General features: G+C 42.0%; 1 protein-coding gene across 1 annotated transcript; it reads right to left on the reverse strand.

The window, feature by feature from the left end:
- Positions 1-491: 491 nt before the first annotated feature.
- LOC4801147 (lateral signaling target protein 2 homolog) lies at positions 492-23,283 on the reverse strand. The gene is made up of 5 exons (XM_001358248.5): positions 22,443-23,283; positions 4,032-4,172; positions 3,223-3,963; positions 2,071-3,158; positions 492-2,009 (listed from the first exon to the last, which is right to left on the reverse strand). Exons 1-5 carry the CDS (start codon positions 22,476-22,478, stop codon positions 989-991), a joined length of 3,027 nt encoding a protein of 1,008 aa, XP_001358285.4. The 5' UTR covers positions 22,479-23,283; the 3' UTR covers positions 492-988.
- Positions 23,284-23,448: the final 165 nt, after the last annotated feature.

Consider the following 23,448-nt stretch of genomic DNA (forward strand, 5'->3'; position numbering starts at 1 on the left):
TATATATATTGTATTGTATATATGTATCTTTAGTGGTACTGCATACTGGATACTCGGTTACTATTTATTGTTTTGAAATACTTTTGAAATTTAAGGATTCCATATTCCGATTACACACAGATATAGATTATGGATTACGGATTACACGACAACCATATAATATGCCATCGAAAGTCAAGAAAGAGGTGAACGAACGAACAAACGAACGCGTTTTACAAATAAAATAATTAATACATACGAAAATTACGATAAATCACAAAAAATGTTTCGCAAATTTTTGCTACAATTAACGGCTACTATCATCGCGTGATCATCCTATATATACTTCCTCGAATCAATGCTAGAAAAATATACACTTATACGATATACGATATATATATTTATATATTTGTCCCGATATATATCGTAGGACCTTGGCTAGTGACAAAAAGATTTGCAATGTTTTAAAGCTAGAGCTAGGTGCTCCCGTAAGCCCTCAATAAACAGAAACAGAAACAGCAACAGAAAAGTAAAGACTAACAAAAAACGAATACGTATTCTTCGATCTTCTATTGAAATGCTGGCCACGACCAAACTTATAGCTGGCGCCATCTGTTGACAAGTCTGAATTGATATGAACCCAATTAAATATATATATACGCAAATACTCGTATAGTCTTATATTGTAGACAGAAAATCAAAGCATTACCCGCTCAATGGTTGGTCATTGTTTTTGAAGATAAAAACAAATATATATATACATAATTCATTGATTATGTATAGTCATTTATATATAGTACATATATCTGAACGATCTATTTATGCAAGCTCTCGCTTTGTGCATGGATTTATGTTTAGGATTACGTATCAAATAAAGAAAACAATTTTTGAAGAACAATTGCGTTTCACAGTTTGCTTTTCCATCTTCTCGCCCTCGTCCTCGCCGTCGTCCGCTCGCGTCACTTATTTTTTGGTCATCAGCTGCGCCGCAAAGCGCCAATGGCCGGTCCTAAGAGGCGGTCGCCGTCTGCACTCGTCCAGCCTGGCTCTGCATTTGAACGCCAACATTGACGCTGACGTTTGTGGTGGTGGAGGAGGAGCGGACCTGGACCTCGCGCACATAGCACTCGCGACAGACGCGCACTGCCTTCGTGAGGCCGTATTTGGGCAGTGGGGCGGTCGCATTCGAGCAGACACCGCAAAAGACGCCGCCACAGTTGCGACAGTGATGACGGCGCCGGAAGGCAGTGAAGGGCGTCTGGCAGGACATGCAACGTGGCGCCTTGCCATCGGGTATCCAGGCTGGCGGCGCAAGCGTTGCCGCGGCTGTTGCTGTCGATGTGGACGAAGGCATTTGGGTTTCGTTGTTGCTCTGCAGGCGGCGACGGCTGCTGCCACTTCGTGTGCTCACGGGGGAATTCTGTTCGGAGCTGGAACTGGTCGATGAGGCGCTGGAGGGGGTATTGCTGCCCACGGAATTGTTGCGCTGACGCTGCAATTGCACCTGCACTTGATGCTGGTGCTGCTGCTGCTGCTGGTGGTCCTGCTGCTGTTGCATCTCCTGCTCCTGCTGGTGCACAGGCGCTGGCATGCTCCTGGCAATAGTCTCCTGATCACCCAGACTTCGACTGCGCGTCACATGGTTGCGGGTCGTGGCGGAACTGCTACTGGTGTTGCTGCTGCTCGGATTATCGATGGTGTTGTTGCGCTGCATTGTGGCGCCGGCAGAGTGACGGGAGCCAGCGCTGAACACATTGTCCAGCTCTGGATTAACCTCCTCGGCTGAGTAAATGCTTTGATTGGAGCCGGCGCTCTCCTGTATCACATCGTTTTCGGAGGCACGGAACTCGAACAGCTCCGACTCCTTTGTCTTTTCCGGTATCTCGATCTGCTCCTCCTCCACGGACGACATATTCATGAGGAACACGCTGCGCAATATCTGCCGCAAATCGGAGGCAAAGTTCGTCTGCAGCTGATCGGCAACGCCAGCAATGCACACGAATAGACGATGCAGTAGGTTCTCGGTGCTCCTGGGAAACAGATATTTAAGGGTTATTGTGGAAATTCCATTACAAAGCAAACAAAACTCACTTGAACTTGAGGCGGGCCGTGGTGTTGCGCATCGCAAGCGATACATCGTCGGAGAGCGAGGATGCGGCACTAGTGTCGCCACTGGCCAGGCCCTGCTCCTGCTGTTCCACCTCCACGGCGGCCTCCATGCTGCATCGCTTACGTCCGCTGCGTGTCAGACGATGTGGATGCGGTTGATGATGGTGTGGCTGGTGTTGCAGCTGTTGCTGGTGCGTCGAGTGATGGTGATGATGGTGGTGGCGATGATGATGGCGATGACTGTGACTGTGACTGTGACTATGCCGTTGGCGGCTGCTCTGGAGGGTCTGCTGTTCTTGCTGCTGCTGCTGTTCCTGTTCCTCTGTCGATTTGATTGTCTCTCCTTGGTCTCTGTGTGGTTCGCTGTCATCGCTGCTGGCTAGACGCAGCCGCTGCAGTGCAGCGCTCGTACTGGGCTCCTCCTCGTCCTCCTTTCTGTGACCCTGCTGCTGCTGCTGCTCTTGCTGCTGGTCCCCCGTTCCGTACTCATCATCATCTTCGCTGGCCACGAAGTTATCCGTGAGTGGAACCTGTTGCGGTTGCAGTAGATTTCCCAGATTCGTGTTGGGTATAAGATACCCAGAGGCACAATCCGCGGCCACAATGTCTTTGAGCAGCTGCTCCTCATCTGTATCATCCTCTGTATCCTCCAGTTCGTCCTCCTCATCCTCGTCCTCCTCCTCCTCATCCTCATCTTCGTCATCGCCGTCTGACCAATCGGCTGGGGGATGTGTAGAGTTGCTGCTGGCCGCCGACGATGTCGTGGAGGCAATCGAATGCGAGGGCGTTGGCGATGGTGCCGGCGATGCTGTGGGCGTACTGCTGGCCGATAGCGACAACATGGACGGAGAGCGTGGCGGCAACGTCGTTGATTCGTTGCTATTCTGCTGATTGTTGTTGTTATTCCGCTGATCTACCAGTCGCTCCACAGTTCCAGCACCGCTGCCAGTGCCAGTGCCACTGCCACTGCTGCTGCTGCTCTTGTTGTTGTTGTTATTGTTGCTGCTCGTTGTCGGAGTGGAGCTATGCTCTGGAGTGGGTGCCTCTATGCTACTGGAGCCCACAGGCACCTGAAAGGCAGAGAAAAACACCATTAAAAACCATAAATAAAAGATATATCCGTAGGATTCCAACCTTTGTGTTGATATCCTCATTGGTGCACAAGAGTTTCTCCAATTGATAGAGCTCCTGGTTGTTGAGGTTCCTCAGGAGATCCCGTATCTTGATGAGGATCGTGCGAAACGGACGAAACATCTCCGACAGCTGATCCCCCGGCATATCCATATCGAGCGGCCCCTTGGCATAGACCACAAGCCCGGCCACGATGGCCAGACGTGGAATGGAGAACATCAGACCCGGATCGAAGGCATCAACCATATCCTGATCGAGCAGACCTATCTTCAGGGCACGCTGCAGCGTCTCCGAGAAGAGGACACCGATCCACTGCTGCATCTCGTACTCGTGACGGGATTTCACCTGCACCATGGCGCTCACGTAGCTCAGCTCGAACTCGGCAAAGAGGCGATCGAAGATCTTCAGGCTTTCGTACAGCTGCTCGGTGGTGTAGTCGTTGAGGTCCAGATGGAGGGTCTTGCTGTTGGGGACATTATTCCGCAGGCATTGATCTCTCAGTAGGACGCGCACATTGCCCAGACTCTTGGTGACGGCCTGGGCCAGAGGTCGCATCTCCTTGCTCTCCACCTCCCGATTCATGATCGAAGAGCCGGCCGCCAGGCACTCGGCGCCGAACCACAGCTGTCCGGCGAGATTCTCCTGCAGCACTTCCTCGGGGAACTTGGCGCGAAATGCGCGCGGATCACGATCCTCGCCGAGCAGCTCCTCCATAATCAGATTCGTGATCGACAGCACCTTGTCCTGTAGAAGAAGAAGGCGTTTAGTGGACGGCGAGACACCTCTACACCAAGCCCCTGGTTCTCTCGTACCTGATTCTGTCGCAGTCTGCTGACCAATCGGGAGCATCGATCCGGCTCTGCACGTCCATCGAAGCTGTCCAGTTCACTGGCCACCGCCGTCAGCGATCGATCGGCATGGAAAAAGCGCGCCAGCAGCGACTTGTCATCGGCCTGCAAATGCATGTGGGGGAAATGCGGATATTTATGGATGAGTAACAAGTTCCAACGATAAGGCTTATCGCCCCAGAGTCAATTGCAGTGCAAATTATTATCAAGAGGGGGTTGGGAATGGGGATGGGGAGGGGGCGGGCCATCGCGCTGAACCGCAAAGAGCGTGTGACAAGTGCATGGCGGATGACACCCCGGCGTAGGCGGTGACGATGATTCACGAGATCCACTAGACACGTAGAAACGCTGTCACACAGACTGACGTTTAATTAGAGCTCCGCTTTTGTTGTGGTTTGTTTTTTTTTTGGGTTTTTTGTTGGATTTCACAACAAATCATCGAATCACGTATTCATTGTATATAAAGTCGGTTGAGAGGTGGTATCTTTAGTAGATAGTGGACTAAACACGATCCATATGTAAAGCTTAGGAAGGGGTTCCCATGCATACCCGGTACTGGGAGAGTAGAGGAGTATATTCGGTTTGTGTGACACCCGGAAGGAAGCGTTTCCGACCCCATTAAGTATATATATTCCTTATCAGCATCATTAGCCGAGTCGATATAGCCATGTCTGCCTGTCCGTCTGTCTTTTTTGACGCCTAGTACTCATTATTATAGCTAGAAAGAAGAAATAAACCTACCATGGGCATACTCTTTTCCAAATACTGACTGAGTATCGGGGATAGGTGTAGCCACCGAAAAACTATCTTTTAATAGAACTCCTCTGCAAAAGATCTCATCTTTATTATCCTATTCACTCGAAAGACAACCAAACACCCGATATTTATGAATACAAATCAATTTTTGTTAACAGAACATCACATTATAGCAAAGTTATAGAAGTTTTCTTAAGAAATGTTAAGAAAAATCATAGGTTTTTCATGGAAAGACTTTTCTACTAACGATTTGGTTTCAAGGCAGTTTAAAGTCAGCTTTCAATCGGATTTAGCTTTGCTTTGGGCAGAATACCCATAATCTATAACCCACAACGGCTAGAAAGGTGCGTACTATATATTTTAGTGGTACTATTCAAAGGATTGCCATAAACCTGTGACCAAATACTAACCAGAAATCTGAAAAACTACCAAATCAAACGAATTAATGGAGCAATGGAAATGCCTGTTCATGTAATGCTCTCTTGTGGGTCGTTACAAGCCTCAAGCCTCGTCTGCAGTTGAATAATCCAACAATAGAGGTGTTAACAAGCGAAGAAAACTAAAGATGATGCAATGCACTGGTCCCCCAACTTCGGAGTGGAGCCCAAACAACAATACATTTTTGTTATCGAACATGCAACGCAGGGCACAGATGGTGATTCGAATTTTAATGATATGGATTCATCGGCAGAATCACGTGGCTGCAATTAAGCTGAGGAGCTGCCTGCCCAAAAGCACGAGATTCTGAGTAGCAGAGAGAGAGAGAGAGAGAGAGAGAAGCAGGGACAGATCCAAAGAGAGACAACAATAAACAGCGTTTTATCGGCAGTTGAACTTGTTTTCTCCTTCGCATGTCTGTGTGGGCTCTCTCGGCTTGGTCTTTGCTCTCTTTAAATTCGAACTACAACAAAAACGGTATAAAACGGAGTACGGAGTAAGATCAGAGGGGGGTAAGGCCCCTAAGATCAGCTAAATATTGGGAGGGGGAGAAAGGGGAAAGGAAACAAATTGTACGAAATGTGTTTATTATAAAGGTAAACACCAACACCAATCCAAATATCGTTGACTTTTTGCCTTCAAAACTGCGCAGCAGGCGACGACGAAGCGTCACTGAGATGGAAATGGCGTTTACCAGGCTGCCAGGCCAAGGTATATTCAAGAGAAGGTGATGCCAATCGTACTCTCTATTTGCATTTGCAGGATTTCTGTAGAGGTTTACTTATAACCTGGTTCTATATTGAGGGGCCTTCGTGGAATGAAGGGCGAAAGACAGTTTGTTTGCTGTACGAATTACCCATAAGCGAATGGACACATTCGTTACATAAAATATACAGACAATATGGTAAACTTTTGTGAAAATGAAAAAAAGAGGCTGGCTCAAAATATTCAGCCAGCCTCTTTATTCCAATATATTCAATAATATTCCAATATTGTGGGAATAAAAAAACCGATAATCAGCTGTTTTTAGGTGCCATTCACATGTGAACGTCGAAGACGTCTCCGCTTCGGCCTCACCTTCTTTATTTACAAACTGTTAAGCCCTGATTCAAGCAAATAAATAATTCAAGGGAAATTTGTGTGCAACAACAACAAAGAAAACAGTTAATTACACTTTTAGCTAGATTTCCAGTTACACGATAAAGCCGCAACACAACCACCGCTTCCCACTACATATTCCGGTGTGTTGCAGGTGAATGTCTATGAATGATTCACACACAGCAAATCGATGAATCGATGCAGAAAATTGTATTCGTATTCGTATTCGTAGTGGTTCGATACGATTTCGTCATATGTAAGACCATAGGCCTCAAGGTAAACCACACACACACGAAAAAGGGTAATATGTTTTATTGGTGTTTAAACAACAATTTAATGAGCAGAAAATGTTTCTGGAAATGTTTGAAGGTGGGAAACCACACAACATTCGTTTTGAAATTGAGAATACTATAGGTTGAGGCAAGGCCATGACTAGTTCAATGACTGGAGACGCACGCTTCGCTCAGTGCCACACACGTTCTCCCCACCTCCCCGCCCGTCGGTGGCACTCAATACAGCACCTCCTCTCTCGCTCGCTCTCGCTAGCTCTCGCCATCTCCGGTTCTGGCCATCATTTCCCGCTCTCTCTCTCTCTCTCTCTCTCTCGTTCTGGCCGTCATGACAACACTGTTTGGCCAAAACGGTGTGTTGACGCCAGTGAAACAGACTTTTTGTAAGTGTCGTCGTTGTAGCCATTAATTAGCGTCGCAATTTAGGGACAACGAAATAAAACTGGAAAAGTGAGTGGAAGTATGGCACTCTACATACGGATAAGGTACGAGTCATACAGATAACACCCACACACACACACACACATATGTGCAAACCGCTAATTTATTGGAGCAGCCAGCAGTCAAAGTAATTGTTTTTTTTTTTTTTGTTTTTTTGCGTTCTGTCCAAATATTGATCGAAAATAATGTGAAAGCTATACAGTGGGCATCTACACCCACGTTGGGGACACAGTAATTATGGGGAAAAGTGATCTCAAGACAGTGAAAGTCTCAGAAATTCTTTATTTTCAATCGAAATACAGCGAAATCTTTTGGAAGTTACCCTTTGGAAAGCATTCTGGGGGCTTATTTGCACTGAAAATGTATCGGAAGATCGATAGTCGATCAACACGTAAGAAATAATCGATATAATCGAAGCTCAGCGCTGAATGTGGGCCCAAAAAGAGGGTTAATCGATAAAAACGATAAAAATCGAAACAAAAAGGTAAACATTCATCGATAATGCCCCTTCCACAAATATACACCCAATGTATATCGAAGCAATAATCGATCAAAACTATATTAAAAACCCCAAAAAATATATATCGAAAGCAGGTTAATCGATAAAGAATCGAAAGAAGATAAACGAACCATAAATCATTGGTAAAAATGACCAAAATCTTTATCGAAAGCGGGTTAATCGAAGCAGTACGCGATGAAAATGATGTAAAAACAAATTCCACCATAAAATATCGAACAGCCTTGAATTTAATAATGCATTAAGCAACAAAAGCACTTTACATGCCTCATAAATGCATTAAAAATATTTAGCCAAATCCCAAATGTAATTAAAGAGCCGCATCACTCGCCCCTTCCCCTCGCCCACTATTCGGAGGAAACAACCAGCAGAAAGACAGGCAGACAGACAGACAGACAGACAGGCAAACTACCGACAAAAAAGTTAAATGGTAATTAAAAATTTTAAGCTCGTTTCGAGGCAAGCGGAACGCTCAACCCCACATGGTGCAGCCACGAATGGAGAAGAGTGGGGATAATAATGAGATATGTACCTCCAAGGATACCGCCATCTTTTTGAGGCTCTCTTTTGGGCACTTGTTTCAATTTTAAATGAGAGGAAATGACGCTTCCTCGTGACTTATTCATGAGGAATAACATCGCAACGAGAGATAGGAGGGGACCCCAGACCCCATGGAAACAGTGGGAGACAGTGTTTGCACCTCACATTTGCAAGTGGCATGCCAGTCCAGCGAAGCAAACATTTGAGAAATTGATTTGCAAGGCGGAATAAACAACACTTTTTGCCAACGAAAGTTCCATCACATTTCGAACTGAAACTTTGCTTGGAAACGTATATTCCTTACTGAAATTGGAGTAATAATAAGGGGAACCCCAACATACAACCCATTATCATATTTATTCGTTGGATTATAACATTCGTTTAGCACTCAGAACTCAAGAATTTTATCCGAAATTTACACAGATGTTCAAACATTCTAGTACTGAAAGGTTCAGCTACCTTTTCGTTCACTGCAATTTAGATTTGAAATATTTAAGGTATTTTTGTAGAAGTTTCTAATAGTTTCTCGTAGTTTCTAGTTTCAGTTAAAACACAAAGCAGATTATTTGCATAAGGTATGAAGTGGCAAATGCTTTTGTTGAGGTATTTTAATTATTGTTTCAACTGGTTTTTGTGTCCAATCAACTAATTGAAAGGCCCAGGCCACATAGCAAGCTTCTGTTTTTGTTTTCGGAATGATAACGAATCGAAAGGCAACTGGAAAAGACTCTGATACTGATAGCATGGCAGTGAAAACCATATGTTGGAATGCTCTGTCCACGTCACAGATAAAGATATGCATAGTACAGATGTTTCCCCGTCCAAAGAAACCTTAAAATGTACAAGCTTTCAACTGTCTTTGATGCCAATTTCTGTGGAAAATTTCTGTGATTGAATTTGAATAGATTTCCATTTGAAATATGCCACAGGAGTGATTGCAAATAACCTTAACATTAAGGACACAATTTCTGTTTTGACGTCAGAAATGAAACGGCCTCGTGTGCCACGTGCAACAGGCGTCTGCCTGGTGGAAGCCTTGATATGCCATCGTCATCACCCATCGCCGAGGGGAGCAAGGACAAAGGCAAGGACCCTGTGTCTCGTCTCTAGTCTCTTCCTCTGTGCGGCACGAGGCTTTTGTTCAAAGTTGTTGCTGACGCAAAAGGATTTCCAGCCCAGGAGTGTCTTGCACGGATGGCAGACAGCGGAACGTGACCCTGAATATTATTCTTTGTTGCTATTTTTGAGATGCGTATGGAATTCACTTTATTTTCAATCAGCCATCAATTGAATTGAAAAGACTTTAACAAGAAAAAGTACTGCATCTGGAAGGGGGAATATGAGGAATGAGAGGTGAAAACACGGGGCCACAGATGCCGCGACCTTCTAACGAACCAATTTGTGGACAGTCCACCTGGAGGGGGCTGGAGGCATGCCCCAGCATCCATCGGCTCGGGTATCGTTTGATACTATTCAAACGATTAAATTGAATTCAATTTCTGCAAACAAACTGCACAATTAAGTGTCGTAATTTAATTGACATGAAATATACATATACATATATCATTCAAATGCCGAGTACTACGAGTACGACTATCGATTGCAACTCTCGGTCTTCTATGGGTTTTCAACCCCAGCAAAACAGGCTATAAATCACTGCATCTCACGTGATAGATTCCGCTTTGAAATGCGGAATGCACAGAGCAACAGTTTTTATTACAATTTACTACAAAAAACCCATAAAAAACATATGACGTTTGGGTTCACGCCCTTAAATGATATATGTATCTTTTTGCACTTGGAAAATTATATACCCACAATTGTAATTCATAGGCCTGTCACCCTAAGGGGACCTTTCACTTATGCGAAATACGTACAGTAGGCGAGTAGGATTACTTAGGTGGAATGTATTCCTGAAGATCCCTGAATCTTTAGGACTTTGCTTCACCAAAAAATAATGTTGAGACTTCCTTTTATAGAGTCCGAGGCATTCATTCACATGGGATGTGCTACGATTCAAAGAATCAACCGAAGTCCAACTCTACTAAGTTCGATTTCTTGAGGTGAGAGAGCCCTTAAAGTTCGAAGTAATGTTCCGGGACTGTTTTTGGGACTGTTAGGCGATAATTGCTCAACAAATTTTAGTTTTATATTTTTAAAAGTGGCTTCCATTTCATAGAACTGGATTCCTAGCAAAAGTTCCACAGTTCCTTAAGACCTAAGCAATGCTCTTTAATCTGTAGACAACTTCTGTTCTACATCCCAAGATATTCAGTCTTTCAACAAAGGATAAACAATGCAAAAAGTGTTTCAGGATACACAAAACAAACAATACAATGGAAACAATCACATGAGTGAGTAATTTATTGGATAAGGCATAAGGCATTGGATCGGCTACTTTACGTGATATATCGGGGAAATCCACACAAAAAGAAAGCATTAAGATGCTTTTACTGGGAATTCTGGGAATGAATAATCAACCGAATATAAGCCATTACATATGGACAATTTTCACTTTTATTGATCCCGCCAATCTTATTCTGAAAAATGAGATTACAGCATCTTTCTGTGGGCATTTTTAGTAGGCTAAGGACGGGGCATGCATACATACATACATGTACATCTCTCTGTGAGACACAGAAAAAGAGAAAGAGAAAAGATTGGGATGGAAACTGAGTCACGGTCACACAAAAATCGTACAATATAATACACTATATACACAGATATACATATGTATAAATAAACGTGGGGAAGCCTGATAAACAGGCAAATGAATATAAACAAATCAGAAAACACAAGTCTCTATAGGCTGGTGCCTATATTTATATATAGATTATAATTATAATTAAGATTTATAGTATATGAAGCGTAGGACACAGAAAAAGATCAAAGATTGAAAAGTAAGAAATTAAGGGTTGAAAATTCCGCAAGAAATGCAAATAAAAATTCGGAAACACTGCAGGAAATAAAATTTAAAGAAAATACGGCAAAAAATATGGACACATTTTTATGAAAAAAGTTAAAATTCTGCAGGAAATAAATGTCAAAAATATATAGAAATACTGGAGGAAAAAAAAGAAAATTCTTGTTATAATAAATGTAAGACCAAGATGGAAATTTTAGGAACATTAAGTGAAGGAAAAGATGGAAATTTTAAGAACATAAAATCAAGAAAAAGATGGAAACTTTTAACAAAAAAAATTAAAATTCTAGAGGAAATAAATTTAAAAAAATATGAAAATTCTGGAGGAAATACATTTAAGATAAAGAAGAAAATTCTGGTTGAAATAAATGTAACATAAAGATGGATAGTTTAGGAAGATAATGTGAAGAAAAAGATGGAAGTTATAGGAAAATTAAGTGAAAAAGAAGACATAAAATTAAGAAAAATAATTGATAATTTTGAAAAAATCAAAGTAAGAACCAAAAAATATAATTTTGCAAAAAATCAAGTACAAACAAGATTTTAAATCTTGTGTAAATAAAAGCAGGAAAATTGTCACACAAATCAAGCATAATTTTGAGAGATCTAGATCCACTTCTCAGAGGAATAATATTTGACATTTCCGCGATTCTCAAAGACAAAGACCGATCATAAACCGAAAACCGGTATAAACCCGACAAATGTACCCCATCAAGAGAGGAGGGTGGGGGGGGCGGGGGAGTGAGTGCATTCAACTTTCAGTCAAAGCATAAAAATTATAAAAATTTCAATTCCCTTTATATCGAGGGGAACACAAACAGGAAGTCCGTTGTTGTTGCATTTAAGGATTCATTTATTTTGGGATTTAAGAGTTGGCCGAATCGACGGTTGAACGAACCGCAGCAGAAATTAACACTTAATACGCGGATCGAACCGATTCAATCCGGATCGGATGGAGGAGGAGGAGGAGGAGTAGGGTATTATGTCATAATTTATTCCATTTCGAAAACTATACGGAAAAACAAATACAAATTTGCATACAAAAATGATCAAAACATAAGAAAACGAACGGAAATGCAGTGGAAGAAAGACGATAGAAGGGAGAGAATCAAAAGAGAAAGAGAGGTAGCAGAAAAGAGGTAAAGCAGAGGAAAAATCAATGCGGATAAATTAAAAACAATTTTCAAAAAATTATGAAAAGAAAAGAATTAACAAAAAGCCAATTAAATTTATAAAAATAAATAAATAAAATAATCTCCAAACAAGAAAAAATTGGAGATCAAGTAATGAACCAAAAGAGAGGGAATAAAGAAAGAGAAACCCAAGAAAGAAAAGAAGAACCAAAGAGAGTTAAATATAACAAAAACAGAAAGAGAGAGTAAACCCCGAGCATCGGAAAGAGAAAGAGAAATATTCCCCAAAAGAGATGAAAGAAATGGGGGAGAGGTGGCGCCATCCATTAACCCCAATGCATATTCATGAGTCCCCAAAACACGACACAAAAAAAAAACATGTCGCAATGGAATAAATCGATAAACGTAGGCCAAGCGAATGTTTTTTTTGTTCCCCCTTTGTTTTTTCTGTTATCTCACGCCGGGGTCCGCCCAACAGGTGGGGAATGGATTGGAATGGGAATCCAGTTATATTATACGATGCCTGTTTAAGATCTGATAAATCGAGCCCCGAAACGAAATCCGAAACAGATCCGCAGATAGGCTGTGGATTTCGCAAAATACCTAATTCATGAGTTTTGTGATTAACACTTGTATAGGGTGATGGTAGAGGGGGGAAAGGGGTGATCTCTATGGGGACTTTCATGGAAGAAAAGTAAGGCGCCAGCTGCAATTAGCCTTGTCACGCACACGGCATGTGTTTTGTTTATGCATTCACTTGAGAGGCTCAAATACTCAAGAATAGTGGCGACATCTGGTGATGGATCAATTTCAGAACATGATATAGCAGTGCCCTTATCCCTAGCCCTGTTCCACTATGGGTTTATTTTGTGGCGCGGTTCTTGGTTTGTGTTTATTATTAATCTCTTTATTTCACGTCTGTTCTCTTTTCTTGTCGATCGTCGAATAACGATATCCCTCTTAACGCAGTATCGTATCGCATTAGGGTTAATATCGGTAAGGGCTAATATGGGGTTGGTTAGGGTTAATATGTCTTGCCTTACAATTTGCTGTAGTAATTTCCCATAAGCGACAGGACACATGCTGATGGATTCTCTAAATCTTTCTATATTTTTCCATTCAATATGTTCCCAATCAAATAGGTAGAGCTCCCATCTTTACCTTCAATAAGCGTAAGCCCCACGTTTGTCAATAAATCTTGAATCTTTTAGAGGTTTCCCCATGATAAAGAAGTTCAACCGCAAAAGGCTTTCACTTTCCTTTTGCCATTTCCATATCGCGTACCCAATGAAGGGGTTAAAGTGCGTCGCATGGAACCGCGAATGCCGCCACCACATGGTGTGCTCTTTCTCTGGGTGGGGGAGGGGGCGTGGGGTGGTGGTACGTGTGGTACGTGGGCGTTGTTTGTCCACACGCGCATCCGATCTCCCCCCTCGTATTGGCGGCTGCTCTCATTGATATGCCGGACGCAAAAGAGAGTCGCGTCGCTGCGGCCTTATGCAACGTCTGTCTGATAACTGAAACGCTCTCCCCCTGTAGGGCTCCACTCCACTCTACTCCAACGTCTGGTTGTCTGGGGAGGGATTAGGTAATAAGTGGAACGGCAATGCAATCGACAATTGAAGCTGCTGCCATTCGAAAGTAGGAGAGTGGCAACGAGGCATCGATGCAGCTCCGGCGCTACTTGAAGGCTGTTGCACTTCGTGAATGTGAATGTGAATGTGAAAATTTCACCGCTTTTACTTTTTACCCCCACAGACTGGTCGGTCGCCTGGCCATTGGAAAAGCGTTTTTTTTTTTTTTATTTTGTATTTGTATTTGGTGTCTGGTCTGCAAAAAACCGTAACGAAACAATTGACATATTGCCGGCCACTCTCGCACATTTTGGAGCCAATGAACCATCGGCTCGGATCGAATCGGATCGTTGGAGAGGAGCTGCGCTTTCAGTGGTCCAACAGCCTTGGGGGGTCATTCCATTCATCCATCGAGCAATTGTGCAACGTTTGACCTGCATTGAACCTGAAATCCCAGTGGATTCCCATTGGAATGTGCCTCTAATCAGAGATCCATCCCCCTCCCCCCCAACAGACAGACAGCTGTCCATCCATCAATATGGCACACGGTATGAAATAAATATAATATTTGTTTCATTCGGCAGGAAATTTACACACCGAATACGCGCGGATTAAGTTGCCAAGCAAATATTGGAAAAGTATTCAATAAAAATCCACAGAGAGAGAAAAAAAGGGAAAACCAACGAAGCAGCAAACCAAATGCCGTGCAACAGTTGCATAATCTTATCGCAAGAAGCCAAAAGATACAGATACAATATCTACATAAATATATAAAACATACAGATAGCATAAAAGGTGGGTTGGTTGGGTGCTTGGGTGGTACGATTTTGGGGAACTTATGGGGAGTGGCAAAAGGGGCAAAAACCCAATCAATGTTTAAGGTTAATATTTATGGATATGCCCATGAAAAGTGGCAACACTCTTTCTAGGGAAAAATGAGGCCACAGTCTATTTTGAAAAGCGGCAGCAATGAGGAAACACGGCGTTGAAAACTCAACTAATCTCTAGATAAATTACATGTGATATAAACACCTTTTACACCTTTTTTACAACAGCTGACAAAACAACGATCATCGCAATTGTTTTTCAACGTATCGTATCGCATCGTATCGTATCGTCTAATTATTTCCTGTAATACCTCTCAATCAATCTCAAATGACAGACTGACAGAATAATAATCTAAGCTCTACATTAAGAACACGCCCTACTTTTGTGCTCTACTCTGAAATGCTGAAACCGATTGGGGTTTTTCATTGGGGAAAATTCCATTCCATTCAAGAGTCTTGGGTACAGCCAAAAATATTTCGATATATGTATATCGAATGGGTTAACATAAGGTATCGATAAGTATCGATTTTTTAAATTTGTATTTTAAGTTTGTCTTGATATTTTTTAAGTTTGGAGTAATTTTTCCATCTTTTCGAAATCTTTTCCCACTCAAATCGTTTGAGTTTTGTTCAAACGTTTTTTTCGAGGCACAGGCGCCTACAATACACGATTCCCGATGTACCCCTGATACTCTTTGGAATATTCCTCTTTTTATAGAACATCTCAAGAGCTGACAGGCCTACAATATTCATGTTTTCAGCCCCCGATCAATCCCCCATGTAGTCGCTTCCTCCTCCTCCTCCTCCTCCTCCAGCTCGTGTTGGGAGTACGTGTGTGTGGCGTTATCAGGGAGGGAGCTGCTACTGTGTATCGCCGTTTAATGCGTCACTAAAGTCCACTACTAAGTAGGGGATCAGGGAAGCAGGGTGCCAGGGTGATGTCAGGGTATCAGGAGAGCACGCAACACTCGAACAAAGGGGCCCTGCCTGGGCCACATGAGTATTCGTATTCGTATTCGTATTATCAACTAATTTTGTGTTAATTTTTAATAGATCCCCGCGCTCAGTGGAAAAGTTACACGCGAAAACAGACAAAGACACTGCCAGGCGACTGGGGACTGGCGATTGGGGGCTAATGCTTCCAGTATTTTCTTCTCACTCTCGAGTGACGAGAGTCTGGTGACAAGTTCTTCTCAACAACAAAATGATTATTAAATCATTTATAACAAAAATTAAATAGTTAAGGCATTCCAACAGTGCCAGTGGGGCATCAATTCGGTGGGGATTACATTACGGATATATGATGATATCCAAGAAAATCTGTTGAAATTTAACGGAATTCATAGTTCCAGAAGGTTCCTAGTGTTACTATTTCCATTGAAATACCACGTATGGCGAATCTCTGATTTGTTTGCAAGGTTTTAAGCGGAATTTTTTCAGTGTTTCCATAAACGACTAGATACTTTCAAAGAAAAACCTTAGGGAACTCTTATATTGTTTTCTTTAGGCTAACGCTGGTTCAATGCTGGTTTCCCATTTTTTCAGCTTGAAATCTGTTTGAATCTGCAGATTTATTGGATATCCTTTGAGTCTTCCTCAAGATGGTGATAGTTCCATCGTTTCCAAGAATTCTTTCATCAAATCATAAGTTTTGGAACCCTATATTATACATTTTTGGCTACTTTATTGTACCTTGTATACTATCTACGAGAACCTTTAAGTAATCAAAAAACAATACTATGGATCAATGCTATAGATCTTGTCAAAGAGAATATTATTTCAAGTGGAAAACTCTTTCAATCTTCCAGCTTTACTTGCGTTTTTTACGCCGTCTTTATCTGTTTATCTAGAGGCTTTCGTAACACGTAGAGTCAACATTTGTGGCCCACCTCGACCGGCCTTTACTAGAACATCAACAACTGGAAAATGGGGACAGTTTTCAGAGCACAAGTCGTTAACGGTGGCGACGACGATGGCGGCGACGGCGGCAACGGCGGCACATGTCAATATGGCCCAAATATTATGCACCGCAAGAAACAGGTTGTTGCTTTTGTTGGCACACGCGGCCCAGCAACAGGCAGGCACACTCACAGATGCACTCATTCACTCACTCGTGCACTCACTCACACACTCATGAATACTGAATACTTTGGTGTGGCATTGGATTGAATCTGTCAGACGTGGACAATGTTGCTTCTTGTTTGTGGCCATTCACAAATGCAGTTGCAATAGTACAGTACAGTGCGTTTCATGACACACAGAGAATATACAGAGATAGATGGAATATGTACCCACAAATGTGGTTTATCCGCATGTCATGGAAGATATCTGAGGATATCTCCATTTTCCAGTTATGTAACGCACTGTAAGAAATGAGTATACCATTATGACTGACATTCAGCGGCTGTTTCTGCCTTAAAGACACTGCTTTACCTTTTCCCTTTTTTTTGCACACTTTTCCCTACCTTTTGTTCAGACATAAATCAGGTTTTTCTTTATCGCAGACTTTTGTTTATGTTTTTTTTTTTTTGTTTACTCTTTATCTCGGATTCAGAAAGCGTAAATAAGTGAATTTCATAAAAATGCAAAATGATGCCAGATGCCACAGATGGCAGTCGACTAGACGACTACCGGGTTGAAGTACCTCCGTGAACTACTCCGTCGGAGTGAATTCTCCCCCCAGTAACCTCCTTTTCGGTGGGTTATAGTATATCTTTCTTTGAGGGATATAGTAACTATATATTCGGAATGTAGCAGTATCTGCTATAGCTCTAGTTTTCATAGGGTATAGCTTTACTTTTCTGTGGAATATACTTTTGAACCATTTTAATGTGCCTCAACGAAAACGTTCATTTGAGCCGGTTTCTGGGGATTGTTCCCCTAAACGATTAGATACTATCAAAGAAATCGTTTTTAAAGCCTATGTTGTAACCTTTTCAATAATTAAAAAACATTTAAAAAAAAACAATCATGTAACAATTTAAAAAAAATACAAAAAAATATATTAAAAAAAATTATATAAAAAAATATATACAAAATATATATATAAAAAAAATAAAAATATAAATAAAGAAGTAAAAAATAAACATAAAATTAATATATAAAAATTAAAAAATCTGTTCAGATACTCCAACAAAGCAAAGATAGAAAAACTATCTGGGATCTGTACTTTTCTGAGGTGATATTCCCCCACTTTTCTGTGGGATATTGGATATCTGCTTTTTCAATGGAAACACCTCTACATTTCCGTGAAAATTATCTATTGGGTATTTCCCTATTTATCTACCGCATATATGTCTCTACTATCCACTTCTCTGGTGCACTGGGTACTTTTCTGTACTGGATCTACCTCCACTTTGCCCTCCCTCCATGACCGCCTCGTTACCGCCTCCCGCCCCTTCATGGCCCTTTTGCCTAAACCCAATTGTTAAACGTTTCGCACTGTTGTAATTTCCATTTTGCCCACTCATGATGTTTTCTTTATAAGAAGTAAAACTTGGCTTTTTTCGGTAGACCTCAACTTTCAGAGGCCTCACAGTCAGAGTTTATTGTGTTAATGGACGATTTCGACGACGACGACGACGACGCAACAGAAAACGACTTTAATTGCACACCATTTTTACTCTTTTTCTGTACAATTTTTTTTTTAGCCAACTCTGCTTACAACATGCTCTCAAAAACCGAGATACACGCGCGAGAGAGGGCGAGCGAAAGAGCCCAAAAAATAATTGTACATTTGCTAGGCGCCCAATAGATTTCACTTTTTTTTTTGCTTTGCTTTTGTTTCGTTGTTGGATTTGCTGGCCATAAAACAATTCAATGCCAACTTCAAGTGAGAAACAAAAGGGGAAAAAAAAACAGACAGGAAAAACGCGTATAAATTTTATTAGATTTCAAGCAGAGGCATCACAAACACATATATCGAAAGATCTAAGGCGATATTGGATTCAAGAGAGGAAACAATGAACATTAAAGAGGAAACTATGAGAAACAGGATATAAGGCAGAAATGTTATAGGATATACAGACTGCAGCGTATCCGCTGCTATTATTATATTATTAGTGTAGAAAAAATGAAAGAATTAGAGCTTGAAACTTGAGATTCCATAAATAAACGTGTGGTTCCTAAAGCTAGAGACCTATCTGGAGGTCCAGTTGCTCACAAGCAAGTGATTTCGTAGAAATTTCCCATAAACAAGAGGATATAAGTTTCGAATGGCACCAACAGAGAAACGATTTCAATCTTACGGAAAATATTAGCACCTGCGAATGTGAGTGAAACTAATAGCCAATACAATCCGTAAACATATACCCTTCCGAGTACAGGGTACCGAGAACCCCATAAATATAAAGTTTCTTTAATGCTGGGAATATCCCGGATGGTACCGATGGGCAATAATCGCAAAAACCCATGTGTTAAATACTGATCAGACGACTGCCGCAACGAATGAATATCATAGACCCCCGCACCCACTATTTGTGATATATTCACAAATCTCTAAACACACACAAACCTACTCGTACTGGCACTCGTGAAACGTTGATCGTTAAACATTTATAAAGCAATTGAATTGAAAAATGTTTGCTTTAGCTTTAGCGTACTTCCTATATATCCACCGTTGGCCGTGCTTCGATTACATATTTATGCAAAAATTATATATGCTATAAGGCGGGGTATGATGTAATACTATGTGGGGTCTTCCTTCTGTAAAATGCCCAAAGATTGGGCCGCTGCCTGGTAATCTGATAATCAATTAAAATCGCCTGTGGCGCGTGCCGCTGCCTTTTCGGTGCCCCATTGACTGGGATCCGTATCGCGTTTTTTTTGTTTTTCGTTTTTTTTTTCTGTTTTTATAGGTTACAGGCAACGCTGTTGCGCCTTTTTCTCTCAGCCTCCACAAACCATTGTTTCGACGACTACGAGGTTCACTCGCTTGTCGGCTGTGGGTTTCGCACACAATTGCAAGGCATTCATTATACCCCTTAAAGGGAAAATATATGTGTGTACGTTTGTACTTGAAGAAGTTTGCAATGGGAGTTCCAATGAGAGCGGGAGAGGGGTAGGAATAGGCATAGGCATAACTAATTATTTGTATCCGGCGCGAGTACGAGTAGAGCACAAGGCTAACGTTGAAATAGTGCCTGGCTAGAGACGATGGAATCTATTGCGCGTCGCGTGTTGGAATACTTTAATTTACTTTAATATTCATATTCACATAAATATACCTTGAAATAAAGCAAGAAAAATGTTTGTTCTCTTGAATAAAATTCCAAAATTCCTAAATTTCATCAAAGATTTAGTAAATTTGTCGTAAAATATTTCTGGAATTTTATCTAATTTTAAAGACAACACAGGCTACACGTTTTTTTCAACTCATTCTTTCGACATCGAAAATTAAATTCGAAATGCAAGTCGCTGTCGTCGTATTAAATTACGGTTTATCTCGATGCTCGACCAAGACAGAAGACGCGTCCTCGACAGATAGAGAGAGCGCGAGCGAGAGAGAGAGAGCGCATCGCTACACAAAGAAGAAAGAAAGTTGCAAGCAAAAACAAAGAAAAAGAAGAAAACGAAGAAGACATCGACGACCAGGAAACGAGTGCGGAAAAACTGTGTGCAGTCAGTCAATGAATGAACGAAAGAAGAGCAGCCACCGCATAGAAGTGGAGAGGAGATGAAGGGGAAAGAAGAGTAGCGGGAAAAAAGAAAAGCAGAAATTGCCGTAGGCCTCCACAGCATTTTCTATTTCGTTTGGAGGTAAGCCGCCAGCCGCACAGCTGCTTGCACTGCTTTGCACGTTTTTCAAGAAAATAAGGAAAACGTACCGTTATTTATGAGCTGCAATTGTGTTGAAAAGGGGGGAAATACAGGGAGCTGGGGTGTGGGGTATTAGGGGGGAGCAGAGAGAGAGAAGTGTGTTAATTAACAAAAGAGAAGCAGAAAAGAGGCGGCATCCGGAAAGTGAGGCAATGAAAATGTTGTATTTCTAAATTTTTAAATCTATTTAGAGCGTAATAAATTAATAAAAGAAAAAGTTAACCACAGACGGAACTTCTCTAGGAAGGGGAGACCAGAGAATTTGATAGATTTGCAGCCAAGAAACAGTTGATTCCATTTCGAAAAACTCATTTTCCGTTGAAAAATGCTTCCAAATTCAAGTATTTGGGAAAAATTTAGTTACATCTAATGGAAAATCAATCATTGGTAAGGATAATAATGAAATGTAGTAATATCTTTGATTTATCAACATTATTCTTTTAATTATTTATTGGTTATGGTGTAGTTATAGTTTAGCCTCCTCTAACCCTCTTACTCGATTTGGTTTAACTCTAATTTTAAAAAGTAAAACTCTTGGTGTACAAATATGGACAAATTTTGAAATCGCTGCTTCCTTCTATTACCACTCCCATCGATCTTTCACAATCCCCATTATTTCATCAATCTTATCTAATCTAACGACAGATATAGACAATCTACAGAGACCTCTTCTTGAAACACTTGAAAACCCTTTGGAAACATCTGTTTGTTTGCTTCGTTATTTCCACAATGAGATTTCCAGCCAATGTCGACACTGACCTCCAGGTAACCCGAGGTCAGCGTCGTTGTCGTATAACACACACACACACACACATATATACAAAAATGTAATGTAGTGTTTGCCTCCGATTGAATGGATTGTAGATTTACGTGTAAATTGCTTCTAATTTCGATTTCCTCGGGGGTACACTCAAAAATCTGGCGACGGCAATCAAAATGTCAGCGGATTGACAGATTGACGAGCGATCGGCCATCAGAAACAGAGAGGCTCGCTCCCCAAGGGGCGGCAGTGTGAGAAGGGGCGAGGGGCTTTCCATCAACGTTTTATTTTTGGCGGCGACCCTCGTCCCTCCTCCTCCTCCTTCTAACGGTACAACATATTCCAGGCAGCAACGCAGCAAGCGGAGCAAACGAGAAAGCTATATATAGATGAAATGTGGAATTCAGTGATGGAATCGCGTCTGAATGCCGCCGAAGATCTAAAAATAAATTACTCAATCACTGGAAAACCGAGGCTACGGATGCCCCCATCAAACTACTTTGACATTGTTTTTGTTTTGTTTGTTTTTTTTTTTTATGGGAAAGTTCCAAGTTATTTTCCGTTGCACCCATAAGCACGAGTACGAGTACGAGTAGCGCGAGTATCAAGAACAGATCCGATCCAAAATTACCCCAGACGTAGATACATAAATTAGATTTACTTGTAATTTGCAAGCACGAACACAGGCGGCGGCTGGCGCCATTTTTCTGCTTTTGTTTCTGGTGCGTGTGAGCATGTATGCGTGCGTGTGTGTGTGAGAGTGTATTTCCAATTTGAATTGAGACTGGAACGAATGCAGTGAATGCGGTTTCCACACAGACACTACACACACACACGTACACGTCGCACATGGTGCAAAAACAAAATGCTAATGCAACTGTTGCAGTTGTATGTGTGCATGTGTGCTGTAGCTGTTTGCGGTGTTCTGCCAGCGTCAGCGAATTAATCATCCAGCAACGGTTAAAGCCCAGCTGGCACACAAAGACCGAGCGAGAGGCAGAGCGGGAGAGGAGAGCATGCTTTGTACCAGGGCCAAAGCAAACGCTGACGTCACAGCGACACAGTTAACAAACGAACCAACACACACACACACACACACATACACTGCAGAGTTGCTTTGACACCATTCGCACTGTTGCGCTGCTCTTAATTAATTACAACTCTCCCGCCTCTCCACCTCTCTCTTTATATATTTAGCCAGTGCGAGAGGTGATAAGAGGGAAACTATGATTTGGGTTATCAGAGTCCCCGTTTACTGTACCTTGGGTTTGTTCAGCCACTTGCGAAATGTGTCCATCGTTGTTGTTGTTGTGGTTGTAGGAGCGTTGCAGTGGCAGCGCCGCCACAGCTGTTGATGCTCTCAATCGCTTCCTCTTCCAATGAAGTGCGTTTTTGTTGTCCTTGCACACTTGCAAACGCACGCACCAACACTCAGCAGCGAACGAGTGTGAGCGCGACAGGAGATATGGAGCGGGGGAACACGAAAACCAAACAAAACAAAGAAATACACACGACCAACAACAACGGAACTACTTCTACTGCCTTGGCCACACTACGTTCAATATGTTTAGCGACTGCTGCTGCCTGCTGGCACTGCTGTGGGCCTTTTGCGTCGCGATTCCACCTCTAAATGCACATTATTTCACTTAACACCTTTTATAATTTTTTTCCGAAATTCTGGGTTTGTCTAGTTGTCGACTTGTCTGGTGTTAATTTTTGACTGCCTTTTGCACTTTGCCTTTTGGATTTGACTTTTTTTTTCGATTCGTAGCAGCCACAACAACACATCACACGCGTGACTTTTTCCTGCTCGCTTATTCCTTATTCCACACCACTCCCGCACATTACACTTGCAACTGCATTTCTCCAGGCGGAAATTGCGTCGATTTTGGTTAAAAATTCTTAAATATATTTAACGAAATGTGGAGAAACTGGCTTTTCGGGAGCGAAAAAACCATTAAACTCGCGCAACACTCATCCGCCCTTGCCGTTTCCGTCGTCAGCGGCGTCGTCCGTTTAGTTTAAAGTTTTTTTTTCGAATGCGAATGCCCATGTCGAGGAACGAAACAAAAACACAAAGTAGAATGGCTAAACATGGGCGAAGAGATAGAGCTGAAAGAGCAATCGATGGTACTATCGATGAATCGATATATTTAAAAGATGCTCAATTTTGCGTTCCACTGATTGGTATCGGTTGTTAGGCCCTAAAAATGGACAAAATCTAATTTTTCCTGAAATCCCGAATTATGGTTCCACTGGCTATGGAA

The sequence above is a fragment of the Drosophila pseudoobscura genome, chromosome 2 (genome assembly GCF_009870125.1).
Source record: "Drosophila pseudoobscura strain MV-25-SWS-2005 chromosome 2, UCI_Dpse_MV25, whole genome shotgun sequence".
Lineage (NCBI taxonomy): Eukaryota > Metazoa > Arthropoda > Insecta > Diptera > Drosophilidae > Drosophila > Drosophila pseudoobscura.

Coding starts and splice junctions, on each gene's coding strand:
- LOC4801147 (XM_001358248.5), bottom strand. CDS start 22,478: ATGGACACATTTCGCAAGTGGCTGAACAAACCCAAG. Junction 4,173..22,442: donor AGTGGCTGAACAAACCCAAG/GTACAGTAAACG, acceptor ATGCATTTGCAG/GCCGATGACAAGTCGCTGCT. Junction 3,159..3,222: donor ATGAGGATATCAACACAAAG/GTTGGAATCCTA, acceptor TCTGCCTTTCAG/GTGCCTGTGGGCTCCAGTAG.